Source organism: Sesamum indicum, linkage group LG11 (assembly GCF_026168435.1).
Source record: "Sesamum indicum cultivar Baizhima isolate 11 linkage group LG11, ASM2616843v1, whole genome shotgun sequence".
Classification (NCBI taxonomy): Eukaryota; Viridiplantae; Streptophyta; class Magnoliopsida; order Lamiales; family Pedaliaceae; genus Sesamum; species Sesamum indicum.
In genome coordinates, this window is record NC_142667.1 from 16,029,919 (window position 1) to 16,044,077 (window position 14,159).

Here is a 14,159-nt window from a genome sequence, read left to right on the forward strand (position 1 = left end):
TAGAATTTTCCACTCAATCTGAGTTGAATATATTCATTTGTTTAATAACTTAATTTTCCACAAGGTAATATTTTAATTACGTTGACGAGGAATTTTCGGACCCTAGCTAGTTGGTACTGAGGGTAAGACAGGTCTGTTCTAAAGATTGGCATGCCTTTGGAGACAGGTGCCACTTGATTCAATATTGTCTTCCCAACAAAATATGTCTGTTCATTGTTATTTGATTTCACCACAACCATATATATATATGTGCACGCTGTCCAAACATACACAAACTAATATTAATTCATTACAATTATTTCAATTAAGTATAATATTTCACTGTTGCTTATTATTATCAAAATTTGAGGAGGTCTCGACTTGCACTCCATCATAAATGGATGGTCAAAAAGTGCCCAATTTTCCCCGAATGAACTATTAATGTCTAAACGTCTCTCTCAAAACACTATTATTGTAATTGTCTACAAGTAAAATTTTGGTTATTTTTGTATGAACTGATAAAACACTCCCCCAAACCCGATCACATGATCCTTCTATCTCTTTTTGATAGAAAAACGACGTACTATAACTAAAAGAACTTAAAAAATAGAGCCTGCAAGTTGATTTATTGTCACTAATGATCATGTTTTAGTCTATTGGTCAAAATTGAGATACCATGAATAAGTTTGCATTCATGGATTCGAATTCCACCAAACGTGTGGATATTCGTTTAATTTAATATGATATTGTAATAGGTACTTATAATCTCATTTAACGTGAATTTATTGATCGAATTGATGTACTTTCTCAATTTATTCATATTAGTGTAATTATATAATAACCACTTGTACATAATAATTAGCTATAATCAAACTATTAAATATATAAAAGCTCCCTACGTAACTTGGTCAAATAATTAACTGAAAAGAATAGCTTGGGTGGCAATTAGACGAAACATAAAGAAAAAACTATATATACAATCCCAAATAACATTAATTGTTTATTATGCAATTTATAAATATATATATTTGGGGTCAATAATACTTTGTTGTAATGCGTAACCAAGGAACTGGTTGCTCATTAATATATAATAATTTAAATAGAAGTTTTAGATTAAGGGGAATGGACGACTGACATCAAATAATTCAAGCAAATTTAATATTTTATTTTTGGATTGAAAATTAATTAAATCAACATCAACCCCACCAATTAGATTAAGGGTTTGCTTATCCTTTTCTAATTTCTTTCAACAAATTTATGATTCGTGACTAATTTATTGAATACATAAAAAATTAATATTTATTGATCAGTATATTGTTATTTCTAAATCAATAAATATATATATTTAAATGAGATAATGGAACAAGACGTTATTATTTTAAATAGGCTATATATCGATATTCATGAAACTTCGACCCATTCTTATTTATGATTAAGTTTCCACCTTACTTCTCGAACGTGAACTCAGTAACATGTAATCTACTTTTAAGTTGTACTCAAAGCTTTAATTATCTCTATCTTCCGCCAATTTTAATGTATGTCACACAGATTTAGGACTAATTATCTACATTATAACAAATTAAATTGACAATTGGAAGTTAATTTATGATTTCTCACGTGAAAAAAGTTGTTTATGAGAAAAAAAGAAACGGATCGAGATCATATTGCAATAGATAAATCTTTTCTTATGAATATTACTTGTAGAAACAAGACTTCAGTAATGATTTTCTGGGGACTGCCCACAATTAATATTTCCCATAAGTTGAGCTTTAATTCGGATTAATTAAGAAAAGTTAGCCACCAACCAATATAAAATTCTGTCAGCATGACCTGTAAGGTTCTAGATTGATCGGGCTTATGAGCACTTGTTTTCCACCACCACTGTTAAAAACAGATACATACATATATATATATATATATATATTATGAATCGTGGAGAGTTAAATGCATTTGTATCTTATAATTTAAATTATTTAGTATTTTTGTTCTTTAATCTTCTAAGGTAGTATTTTGGTTAGACGTTGTCTTAGTTTTGTGATTTCAATCTTTTTTTTAATACAAGATTCAACCTTCTTACTGAAAAATACAAGTACATCTTATGCGATCTTTCAAAGTGACTATTGTTTCTATTCGGACATTTTTGTCGGGCACTTCTGTTCATTCACTTTTTAGTGTAGTATTTTGGTCTTATATTTTTTTAATTTTTATGATTTTACCCTTTTTGTTTTGGAGTTCGCCCTTCTTGCAAGTGAAGGTGAACTCTGGCAAAAAAAATGATAAAATTGCAAGAATTAAAAAGATACAAAACCAAAAGGTATTTTAAAAGGTTAAAGGACGAAAAATTAAATGAGCTAACTTGCAGAACAAAAAATAATATATTTAGTCCGATCTTTACACTGTAAATATATTAACAAATTACAGCAATGGATGTATCATTTATTACCAATATCTAATTATAACATTCATAACTAAACAATAACAAATATTATAACAAATAAATAATTACTAATATTATAATAGATTAACGTCTATATATATGTGTGAATTTGAACTTATTTCTTTATAGTGATGGAGTTCCAACTTTAGACGGTATTGATAGAGTTAAAAAATTCAATAAACAGCAGATTTAATTATTACACATGCAACATTAGAGGTAGTGGGTGGGTGGCAACTGAACAGGGGCTTCCTGCTTGGGGAACCTAAATCAAAGTTGAGGGACTTGGATCTTGTTTCCATAACTAATCAAGTACTATACTAATTATTAATTAGTAACTCCAAAAAATTATAACCAGAACCCCCCAAAACCCACATTGATAAAATCATTTCCACAATGCAAGATTTACTACAAATATCAATATGAAAACATCCATCACATGAAAGAGCCAGCCATTGTATATATGTTGATTACTGTCTGATAGATCAGCCATTAATTCACTGTATCGAAACCCCAAACATGCATGTGTTGTTCATGATTACATTCTGATCGCACCAATCTTTCTCAAAACCTGTTGTCTGGTTTGTAAGAAGCCCTATAAACATCGAACACAACAAGTTGACATTCAAGACTCATGTGTCCAATCCAATCCCCCCATATTTCTCGAAAACCATGTCCTTAATTCCCTCCAAAACCTAGGCATAGAAATCAGGAATTCATACTAGTACGCAGCCCACTTGCTGTGTACGAGGTTCAAAATGGACAACAAGAGTAGAATCCCGATTCCTTCCCACTCTGCATCCCAAATTCTTACATTTTAATTAATATTTCTTAGCATGCAGCATCCCATGAATAGATCATGAAATATATACTACTTCTCATCATGAACACATAGCTAGTACAAGCCTATCTATCTAGGTATATATATATATACATATTTCATCAGCAGTACGTAAAGATTTCTGTTGTGATCGACGGAGAGGTGTAATAAAATGCCGCCATTGCTACTGCTTGTAATGTTTCTGTCGTTACCGTATACATTAATGGGTGACATGAGGTGCGGGTTCTGCGGCAAGACTCCGGTGCCATACCCCCTGAGCACCAGGCCCAACTGCGGCGACCAGGCCTATAAAATCAAGTGCGATTCGAATACAAGTACACTGTATCTGGACTCAAAGGCTGGCCTACCTTACATGATCACGTCCATCAACTCCAAAGCGCAACGAATGGTTATCAGGCCGCCGGAAGTGATCCCAAACACCTGTTTCTCCCAAGATTTCAAGAGCGAAGGCTTTCAGATCGACGATGCGCTTCCCTTCAACATCAGCAGCAGCAATACGATACTGCTTCTAAATTGCACTGACAATATGTTGCATCTTCAGGTTTGCTTTCAACTTCTGAAAGGGAAAAATGCAAGCAATATATGATGTTGTAAACAAGTTAATTATTTTTTATAAAAAAAATAACAATTTATCTTTATGTATTTTTTTAAAATATATCAATTTATCTTATGTTAAATTGCTAATTTTTTTAATAATAAGTAATTTACTCATTTACATAAATAAATTATATTAAACCCCTTTCCGAAATTGTGTCTGCCACCGGGGTACTTAATTAAATTTTTTAATTAAATATTTTTTTCAAATCAAATTGATTATATTATGACCTGCTTATTCGATGGGATTGGTGTAGTATAGATAGCTTTTGGGGTTGAATTAAATGTAATTAAATTAATTGGCCTAATATTATGTTACTACTATCGACAATGTATATATGAATGGATATAATAATATATTGTTTAGTATTGTCTACGATTTGAGATTACTTTGCTGACTATATTGAACTTTATTATCGTGCCCCTGCACTATTTCAACTAGCGACTGTGCAAAAGGACAACCAGTAATCTGCAAAACTTAATCCGAACAGGTGGCCTAGATCCACCAGCTCAGCTGGATTTTAAATCCCTAGGATATCCATTCCAATACTGGGCTGGTCACTTTGCAAATAAATGGCCGATCGGGCCCAATATTTGGAATGTTCGGGCCACTCTCACCAAATAAACGGATCCTACCTACAAGTATTATTTTATGTAGCGTGATTGGTCATTTTTTTATATTATATATCAATTATAACAAGTATAATGTATTTAACTTTAATTTGATTAAATCTAGTTAGGATCAAGATTTACATAAATCTCACGGTAGATGTAGTACTTATGATATGATTGGTTGATAAATAACAAGTGTAGAACCTGCCACTGCATACAGGTGCCTATCAACTGTTCGGCCAATTGCCTATGTCACACTTACATTAACAACACACCATCAGCTGCTGCGTGTAGAAAGGAGAGGTTGTGCTGTTCGTTCCGGACAGGGGGTTCACAGAATGCGTATATCATACGTGTTCATGCAAATGGGTGCATGGGATATCAGAGTTATGTGAATCTGGATCCTGGACTGCCCTTTGCCAAATGGCCTGCGCCTGGTTTGGAGCTCATGTGGGCGACGCCACAGGAGCCGCCCTGCAAAACAAAGTTAGACTGCCGTGACCTGCCATTTTCGAAGTGCTCGCCGGATCCATCCAATGCTGGGCAGAAGAGGTGCCTTTGCAAGAAGGGGCGGTACTGGGATCCTGCCTCTGGATATTGTCAAAGTTGGTGACTTTTACTTTCTTTTCTTTTCTTGTGCAGAAATACTAACTTTAACAAATAAAATAAGAAACTGATCCTTTTTGAGTTCTTGTAGTTTGATTTAGTAGTACTTCATTGAGAAATTGATGTTCATTTTTGCAGAGTGTCGACGTGGAACAGGATGCAAGTATCATAAGAATCACACTCCTGTTATTGGATGTAAGTTGTTGCTTGGCCTTCCTGTGAGAATGATTTGTTTCCAAATTTCAACTCTTTAATCTTCCAAAAGTTAATTGCTTTAGTTCTGTAATCTGTCCCATTCAGTCATGAAAATGCATCGAACTTGCATCCTTTCTGCAATCCTTGAGCAGTCATACTTCAAAATCATAATATGCCATTGCTAATTTGAAATTTGATTTGATCATCAAACTACTGACTGAAACATAACTTGTCGCCAGCTTCTGTCGGCGTGCTTGTGCTCCTGGCCCTAACGGGATTTCTAGTGTACAGGCAGCGAAAATACATGAAAGAAACAGCACGAAAGACATTAATCAGAGAACGAGAGGAAATCTTAAACGCCAATCCAAGCGGAAAATCAGCCAAAATTTTTTCAGGAAAAGAAATCAAGAAAGCAACCAGTGACTTCTCCCGGGAAAACGTGCTCGGTTCTGGTGGCTTCGGCGAGGTCTTCAAAGGCATTCTGGACGATGGAACTGCTATAGCTGTCAAGCGTGCCAAGCCTGGAAATTCCAAAGGCACAGCTCAAGTCCTGAACGAAGTCCGGATCCTTTGCCAGGTTAATCATCGGAGTCTGGTGAGATTACTCGGTTGCTGCGTAGAGCTCGAGCAGCCTCTCTTGATATATGAGTACGTTGCAAATGGGACCCTCTTTGATCATTTACATAGGTCTGACATGCGCAAGAGGTCGCCACTGAGCTGGTTGCGCCGTTTGCTCATCGCCCATCAAACAGCTGATGGCCTTGCTTATCTCCATTCTTCTGCTGTGCCCCCCATTTATCATCGTGATGTGAAAACGAGCAACATACTATTGGATGAAAATCTCGATGCAAAAGTGTCTGATTTTGGGCTCTCGAGACTGGTTGAGTTGAGTGAACAAGATTGTACTCACATTCACACCTCGGCTCAGGGGACACTAGGGTACCTCGATCCAGAATATTACCTCAATCTCCAATTGACTGATAGGAGTGATGTTTATAGCTTTGGCGTGGTTTTGCTGGAGCTCCTGACTTCTATGAAAGCTATTGACTTCAACAGGGAGGAGGAGAATGTCAACCTGGTGGTGTACATGAAAAGGATTTTTAATGAGGAAAGGTTCATGACTGTGATTGATCCAATGCTTAAAGAGGGGGCTTCTCAAGTTGAATTGGAGACCATGAAAGCAATCGGGGATTTGGCTGCGGCATGCTTGGATGAACGAAGGCAGAATCGCCCTTCCATGAAAGAAGTTGCTGATGAGATTGAATGTGTTATTAGTATCATTACAGGTGATGATCCGAAAACATAGGCAATTTTAACATTCCAGGTGATAGGGAATGACCTGATTAGCAACTAGAAATCGTTATTATTCAAGTATATGAAGCTCTCTGCTTTTTTTTTTTTTTTTTATCTGATTTCATTTTTTTTGTTTTTTTCTCTTTGTCTTTTCCCTGAAATCGTAAATGTCTCATTGTAGGTGTTAATCAGAACTAATTTTCATGAAATCTAACTCCTAAAAAGATTCCACCAACAGCCCGAGTTAGGCTTCATTCTATTTTGGACCAACTTACAAATATCAGACAAGAACACATGTACTAACCATTTTTAATTTCACAGGAAGTTGAATTCACATGACTAAACTCGGAATTTAATGCGTACAGATCATTCAGCAATCTGACAGGCCTCTGATGAATGATTCTGATTCTTCTGAAGGTTACTGTGTATATATAAATATGTGTGTGTGTAGAAGACGCGGGTGCAGATTGTATTTGTATTGATTTGTGCTGGTAACTTCGATAAAAGATAGCAGAGGGAGAGAAAACCATAAATGACGATGGGAGAACATAATGCAGTGACAGTGCAAATCAACATCATACAGATTTAAAAGGGACGGATTACAGAACAAATATTACAAAATTCTGCTACAAGCCAACTCGAAGAGAACATCAATAACTTCTCACGGTGCCAAAATACTGATTTACATGTGGAAACATGCAAGGAACTATGTAAACGTGGCAAGGAAATATTGAATCTGAAAGCATTTAAACTGATGCTAAAATCCAGAACATTACATGAGAAGACATTGCAATGAGGAACCATGTTACAAATGCGAGAGCTATGGAGAGTTCAAATCTGTTGCATGGAAGATGCGTTGGACCTGTACAAAATTTCAAGTCTTTTGCATACAGAACCGCAATCCCACCTGAAGAGCATGCGGCAGCTAGTGATAAGGTAGCTGTTACCTGTGTTTAATCTGTGATTGTTAAGTTGGCTGAGGTAAAAAAGAACAGAGTTAAGACTGAACATAAACGAAGAATGAGGTTGTAACAGAGAGTCATGATATATCGCAGGCTTTGTAAAGCTAGATAGCCTCATGAGAAAGACAGAACAGAAAGGGTCATAAATAAGTAGTCCAATGGCCAAGTCCACAAGGTCCTAATATTTGCAACAGACGTAGCTAATACTAGGAATTTAAGATTCAACAGCCCCGAGCAAACTTGTGCTTTTGTCCAGTAAAATAGTCGAACTATATGAAATCTATCTAGTCATATATATAGAATGACACAGAAAGAAGGAATCAACTCTCCGATATGGAGCTGCTATACTAGATTATGTGGAGTTAAAAAATGCTTAGGTATGATCTGCTATACTAGATTATGTGGAGTTAAAAAATTCATAGCTAGGATTGTGGGGAGATGACAACACCAGTCTCAAGTACAAACGAAAGACAATAAGTAGTCCAAATCACTTTGTGAAGTTGAGGAGACGATCTTCATGCAGATAAATGAGACTGGAAGATGAAATTGAGGGAAGACACTGGGATGATAACTCCTTCCTAGTGAAGATGTAACTACACTTCATTCAATAAATAGCTAATTTAACCTAGAGAGAGAGGAGGACCTTTTGTAGATGGCTTTGCCTATTATCAAGCATCATAACAAATTTTAGCAGATGCAAGCAATTAAAAGTAAAGGGCGTAGGAAGTACCCAATCACCAACAACAAACAAGCTAACTAGGACCGGATTACGGAGGTCTCTTTTTATCCGCAGAGCATAGATATCAAGACACGCAAGTCCAAAGCTCCACAGTGCTTGAAGCCCCATTGATGCGATGAGATAGCTGAATCCAGAAGTTATTTTTAGTCAATTTTATTGAGGAGAAAATCCAGTGATCACTTAGTAAAAGCAAGTAAGACTACATTCTCGACATTGAGTGAGCTGGAGTAAACCAACACATATCTAGCGGACAAGATAAAGAACAAAAATGTCCATTTCCATGGAGTCCCTAGACAGATTTTTTTTCCCCCTCTTTCACACATTTAACTGCTCAAAACTTTAAGAATTTTGCAGATATTAGAGAATAGAAACTAATCAAACATGAGGCATTGGACACCCAATACGGTGCATTTAGAAGAAGACTCATTTCTGTGAGCCATTAACATATGGCAGAGTGATCTAAGTGGCTCAAAATTAGCGTATCCAACAAACCAGTGCTTACCTAACTCTGAAATATCTTCATAAGCAAGCATAGAAATTCTTTCCATAAAAGTACTGTAAGCATCTTAGCTGACTGTGACCATTTCTATCAAGATAGTACCATTTCTGAACCAACAAAATACTATATACACAACCCCACTCAATTTCCAAAATTAAAACTAGCATTTACTACTGATAACTTCCAAATTCAAGAAATATGATAAACTTCCCAAAATTATGTACTTTTAGATCACCAAATCGTATAAGTTATAACCATATTCGCCCGGGGGGGGGGGGAATCAATCACCTCAACAACTCCAATTACTTCATTTTCATTAATAAGGAGCATTAAACTAGCAGAATAAAGAAGGGGCAGGTGGAAAGTAAACATACCAATAAGCAGTGAAGTTAGAAAAGCCAAGAGCCGAAACCATAACTCCAATGGAGCCAGCTGCAAACAAACACTGACCTATTCTTAATAGCAACCCACTCACAGTTCCAGGACTACCTAACAAATCCTTCATTTTTTTTCCTTTCCTCAATTACTTCTTTCTTCCCACAAAAAGGGCCCTTTTCCTCAAAATAAAAAAGGGCCCTCCTCAAATCCCTAGATTTCCTTAGTCTTCCCCATCTTTCTGCCAAAAAATCACCACCCACTCAGTATACCCACTGTATTTCAAGAGAAACTTACGGCCTTATACTTAGAGGATTTGGGTGGAAAGAGTTGATTGTGAGGGAGGTGATAGAGATGGAATCATCCCCAAAATCATGCAGCCAAATGAACCGTTGAGCTGCTGAACACATTAAAGAACTGTTGATGGGCTTGTTGGTATTATACTAATATTTTGTGCTCAGTTTATGCGTGGGATAAATGCAAATTACCAGCCTTTTAATAAAAAAGTATATTACCCCTTCTTTGTGTAGTATACTTCATTCATTTAATTTTATGATTAGTTTAAGTGTTGGGGATTTAATAATTAGTTTGGAGTGAGTCTGACAGTCCTACGTGGATATCTTTCCCTTTCCTTTTTCAATTCTTTCCGTTATCACCATTATTTATTTCTTTCTATTTTCTCGTGGTTCATTGGTCTCATTGTCGGAACTACTTCAGTGTCTTTTTGTTCAAGTCGAATCTCTTCGTGCCACGTTGGACATAGGCCCCGCTCTTGTCGGCATCAGATCATAAGAAATTATAAATTTGCATTTGTTTGTAATTTTCATCTCATATTATTTCAGTTTAAAAAAATTAATTGAAATGATTTGCAATGAAGGTATAATGATAACAACTAATATAATGTATAAAATATAATAACTGAAGTTAATATGATATTTTTAGAGAATATTGTGCTTTTCAAATATCCTTTTTAGATAAAAAAAAAACTTTTTTTTTTTTTACAATCAAATATATGCTCAACACAGTTCAATTAATTTATTATTTGACAAGCAAACACAATCTAATTCTTTTGTATATTCTACAAGAATAAGTGTTATATATATATATATACTAGTCGTTATGATATATTATTTTTAGATACATATAATAATAATTTTTTATACTTTAAAATAGATTAGAAATAAAAATAATTAATTATCTTATATGAATTGAACGATTAAGTTAATATTAATTGGGCATTTTTTAGATCACAAAAAATTTAGTGCAACGGTGTCGAAATCATTACTCTGTGCCTATAACACATCTTTTCTTCATAATAGTACTAGTTGTTAATACGGCATGCTGTTCTTGTGTGCATTTATACTATTATTAATGGAAGAGGATTTATAGATACAAAGTGGTAGTTTTTATACAACTCACAAAATTATTATAATACAAAAAATATTCTTCAACTTCTCAATCCATATTAAATTAACTATTCAATCAAGTTCATTTAAAAAATTAAGTTTAGGTAATTACATGTACTAAAAAATTAAAATACTCCCATTTTGTTTAATCTTATTGTTAATTGAAACTAAAATGACATATTAGTATTTATTTTTGCATGTTTATTATAATTATTGTTATAAATATAACATATATTGTACAAAATGTCAATTTTTCTTTTAGTTTGAGTAAAATATGTATTGATAATTAATGCATTAAAAAAAATTACCAAACTATTTTTGCATGTGAGTTTGTACGAAATGAGAAATTTTAATATAAAAGAATAATTATGAGCTTCAATAAGATAAGAGCATTACTAAAAGTATACCTGCGCGGATACATGTTTAGTATAATAAATAATTCAGTAGAAAAAAAAAATTACTATTGACTATAATATTGATGACTATGGCTAAAAATCATGGTAAATGACTTCTATTAATTACGGTTAAACCAAACTGATGCAAAAAATAAATTTTTCCACCATAAAAAAATTATTTGCCCCGGTTAAGAGCCATGATCAAAATATTTGCAATTGCTTTTAACAATAATAAATATTTTAGCAATCTTCGCAAAGACCACGACTAACTACCATTGCGTGACCGCGTTCAATAACTATTTGTTACGGATTTGTTATTAATAATGACAATTAAACGTAGTTAAATTTTATAATTCTTCTTGTATTCTTTCATGCTTAAATATATTATAAAGAAGTATAAAATATATAAACCAATATATGACTACATCAAAAAGAAAAGAAAAAAAGAAAATTAATTAATTTATCGATTCATGTAAAATTTGAAAACGTGAATTATTTATTTTATTAGTTGAAGATTATTTTTTGTAGGTCATTTTTTGCTTTACAAAAGATTAATTAAAAGTATGATTGATCGTTGTTTGTGAACGTGAAGGGTCTTTTTTTTTTGTTATTAGTATAGTTAGATAAACAATTAAAATGCAGCATAGATGAACTAAAAAACTAATTGTAATTATTTATACTAAATTTATGAGAATTATAATATCGTCTTTTTAATAGTTGTCGTATTCATAGTTTAGTGGTCAATTACTCTTAATTATAATTAATTATTTAAAAATATAAAATAAAATTAATGACTGATTTGTGGTTACGACTAATAATTAACGAATAAGATGATTTGGAATTTATGCAAGAAGGCAAATAATTCCTTGACAGCAGCACTCAAACAAAATATGAAATTCAAGAATTACGTCATTGCTGACGAGCAATCCCCTCCGCGACGCCGCCGAAACTCACTCTCATCCACTCGACAACGCCAAAACCCTTTTTTTTCATGATATGTAACAGTAGCAAAGAAGAACACCAGGCAGGCGGCACTTTGTGATAAAGTATTAGTTTAATCGAGAAATTAGAATGTCGAAAGCGATTCGATTTTTCGAGCTGAACAACGGCGCCAGAATCCCGTCGGTTGGACTCGGTACCTGGAAGGCAGAACCCGGGGTCGTCGGCGACGCCATCACCGCTGCAATTAAGGTACGTACATTGCTAGTAGTAAACCCTTTTGATTCTTCTGATTTCGCTCTTGTTGAAAACGAGTGATGGGATTCTCGATCTACGTCTCAAAATGCAGGCAGGATATCGACATATTGATTGCGCGCAAAAGTACGCCAATGAGAAGGAGGTACGTACTTTCTGCACCTTTCTCACCAGTTTTTCACAATATGTAATTGATAACTGTAAATTCGCAGGGTTACATGGCTGAAATGGTTTCTAATCTCTCTTTGAAAGGATGATTTTAGGGTTAGAGAAGTAAAGATCGAGCTGGACGTTTTTGTTAGAGCAGCATGCGGCATTGCCTCATTTAATAATTAATGTCGCAAGAAAGTCTTATGAATCAACTTCAACCCGTTCTTGCCTATTAATATAATATATATATATATATATATATGCATTGCATGATGGTCTCGTAATTTTTGATCCATGATGCTCTCGTTGCAGATAGGTGATGCCCTCAAGAAGCTATTTGAAAATGGGATAGTGAAGCGTGAGGACCTATGGATTACTTCGAAACTCTGGTTTGTCAAATTTTCACATGCTCCAGTACTATTCGTCATGAGTTATTGGCTTATAAAATCTGAAACTCTCAGGTGTTCGGACCACGCTCCGGAGGATGTACCTTTGGCTTTAAACAGAACTTTGAATGACTTGCAGCTTGATTATATTGATCTCTATCTGGTATTTTGCATTACTTAATTTGCGCTTCTCACACCAGTTTCGGGGATGATATGTTTTTCGAAATACATTGATCGTTATTGAGGTTGTTTGCTTTGTATGTTATGAAGATACACTGGCCAGTTAGCATGAAGAAAGGTTCTGTTGGGTTTGAACCACAAAATCTTACTAAAGTCGATATACCAAGTACTTGGAGAGCAATGGAAGCACTCTGTGATGCTGGAAAGGCCCGAGCTATTGGCGTCAGCAATTTCTCTAGCAAGAAACTGGCAGATTTGCTCGAAGTATCACGTATACCTCCGGCCGTCAACCAGGTCGAATGCCACCCCTCATGGCAACAGCCCCGGCTACATGCGTTCTGTAAATCCAAAGGGGTTCATCTATCAGTGAGTACATTCAAAGTATTTATTTCGGAAAATTCTATGCTTGAATCACCTATTTATGATCTTTTTAGATTTTGATTCATCTTCTTTTTTTTTTTAATCGGAGATTTTGATTGATCTGATATCATGCCTTTTTTTTTTTTTTTTGAAATTTTGGAATGATTTATTAAGGGATATTCACCTCTTGGTTCTGGTGGGAACGACTCTAGAAAAATTGAAGTGCTCAAAAATCCAATTCTGAATTTGGTTGCTGAGAAGTTGGGGAAGAGTCCAGCACAAGTGGCCCTCCGCTGGGGGCTGCAGATGGGGCACAGTGTTCTCCCGAAGAGCACTAATGAGAAGAGGATTCAAGAGAATTTCGATGTGGTTGATTGGGATATTCCTGAAGAGTTGTGTGCCCAATTTTCACAAATTGAGCAGGTGAGGCTAATCACAGGAACTGCTTTTGTGCATGAGACCTTCGGCTCCTACAGAACCATGGAAGAGCTCTGGGATGGCGAAACCTGAGTCGAAAAATCAACGCAGTTCTCACGATTTCTTTTTTATAATTAATTTCCATGTAGATGGATATTTTAGCGTTTCCTGATAGTCAAGTTTGCCTTGATGATTTATGACGACGGGACGGTGGTTGTCTATATTATTGTCGCAATCTGCTGTGTTCTGGAGTGAACAAGCATCAAAAGAGTTGCTTTACAATAGTCCATGGCTGTTATTTCCATCAATTTGTGTTTTGTAATCAAAACGCAGCCTTAATCAACAAATGACAATTCAGTATGATTTACTCACGAAATCAATGTCATAACAACTAGAGTGCATCTTACAAAAATGGTATTAAACACTGTGAAATAACCAATAAATGCACTTGAGTGTTTTTGATAAAGATTTATATATATTTATGTCATGAATTTCTAACTAATATCGAATTAGGTATCACATAAATAAACCTATTTATTTCA

General features: G+C 34.7%; 3 protein-coding genes across 4 annotated transcripts; 2 read left to right on the forward strand and 1 right to left on the reverse strand.

The window, feature by feature from the left end:
• Positions 1–3,386: 3,386 nt before the first annotated feature.
• Positions 3,387–6,695, forward strand: LOC105174484 (wall-associated receptor kinase-like 20). 2 transcript variants are annotated; one of them, XM_088875830.1, is made up of 4 exons: positions 3,387–3,795; positions 4,681–5,065; positions 5,205–5,261; positions 5,501–6,695. In XM_088875830.1, exons 1-4 carry the CDS (start codon positions 3,406–3,408, stop codon positions 6,565–6,567), a joined length of 1,899 nt encoding a protein of 632 aa, XP_088731956.1. In that variant the 5' UTR covers positions 3,387–3,405; the 3' UTR covers positions 6,568–6,695. The 2 variants fall into 2 exon arrangements, with proteins under 2 accessions (XP_088731956.1, XP_011094906.1); XM_011096604.3 differs by lacking the exon at positions 3,387–3,795 and adding an exon at positions 4,337–4,490.
• A 416-nt stretch (positions 6,696–7,111) lies between these two features.
• Positions 7,112–9,571, reverse strand: LOC105174485 (CASP-like protein 5B2). Its single transcript, XM_011096605.3, has 3 exons — positions 9,129–9,571; positions 8,247–8,379; positions 7,112–7,501 (listed from the first exon to the last, which is right to left on the reverse strand). Exons 1-3 carry the CDS (start codon positions 9,257–9,259, stop codon positions 7,301–7,303), a joined length of 465 nt encoding a protein of 154 aa, XP_011094907.1. The 5' UTR covers positions 9,260–9,571; the 3' UTR covers positions 7,112–7,300.
• A 2,266-nt stretch (positions 9,572–11,837) lies between these two features.
• LOC105174486 (NADPH-dependent aldo-keto reductase, chloroplastic) lies at positions 11,838–13,840 on the forward strand. The gene is made up of 6 exons (XM_011096608.3): positions 11,838–12,121; positions 12,219–12,269; positions 12,587–12,663; positions 12,736–12,823; positions 12,931–13,206; positions 13,375–13,840. Exons 1-6 carry the CDS (start codon positions 12,002–12,004, stop codon positions 13,708–13,710), a joined length of 948 nt encoding a protein of 315 aa, XP_011094910.1. The 5' UTR covers positions 11,838–12,001; the 3' UTR covers positions 13,711–13,840.
• Positions 13,841–14,159: the final 319 nt, after the last annotated feature.

What these genes read in the sequence shown, in the direction of transcription:
- LOC105174486 (XM_011096608.3), top strand. Translation starts at nt 12,002, where the DNA reads ATGTCGAAAGCGATTCGATTTTTCGAGCTGAACAACGGCGCCAGAATC. An exon ending in CCATCACCGCTGCAATTAAG is followed by an intron (nt 12,122 to 12,218) that starts GTACGTACATTG and finishes CTCAAAATGCAG; the next exon opens with GCAGGATATCGACATATTGA. An exon ending in TGGATTACTTCGAAACTCTG is followed by an intron (nt 12,664 to 12,735) that starts GTTTGTCAAATT and finishes TGAAACTCTCAG; the next exon opens with GTGTTCGGACCACGCTCCGG.
- LOC105174485 (XM_011096605.3), bottom strand. Translation starts at nt 9,259, where the DNA reads ATGAAGGATTTGTTAGGTAGTCCTGGAACTGTGAGTGGGTTGCTATTA. An exon ending in TCTAACTTCACTGCTTATTG is followed by an intron (nt 8,380 to 9,128) that starts GTATGTTTACTT and finishes TTCTGGATTCAG; the next exon opens with CTATCTCATCGCATCAATGG. An exon ending in TGTTTGTTGTTGGTGATTGG is followed by an intron (nt 7,502 to 8,246) that starts GTACTTCCTACG and finishes GATTAAACACAG; the next exon opens with GTAACAGCTACCTTATCACT.
- LOC105174484 (XM_088875830.1), top strand. Translation starts at nt 3,406, where the DNA reads ATGCCGCCATTGCTACTGCTTGTAATGTTTCTGTCGTTACCGTATACA. An exon ending in TGCCTCTGGATATTGTCAAA is followed by an intron (nt 5,066 to 5,204) that starts GTTGGTGACTTT and finishes TCATTTTTGCAG; the next exon opens with AGTGTCGACGTGGAACAGGA. An exon ending in TCACACTCCTGTTATTGGAT is followed by an intron (nt 5,262 to 5,500) that starts GTAAGTTGTTGC and finishes ACTTGTCGCCAG; the next exon opens with CTTCTGTCGGCGTGCTTGTG.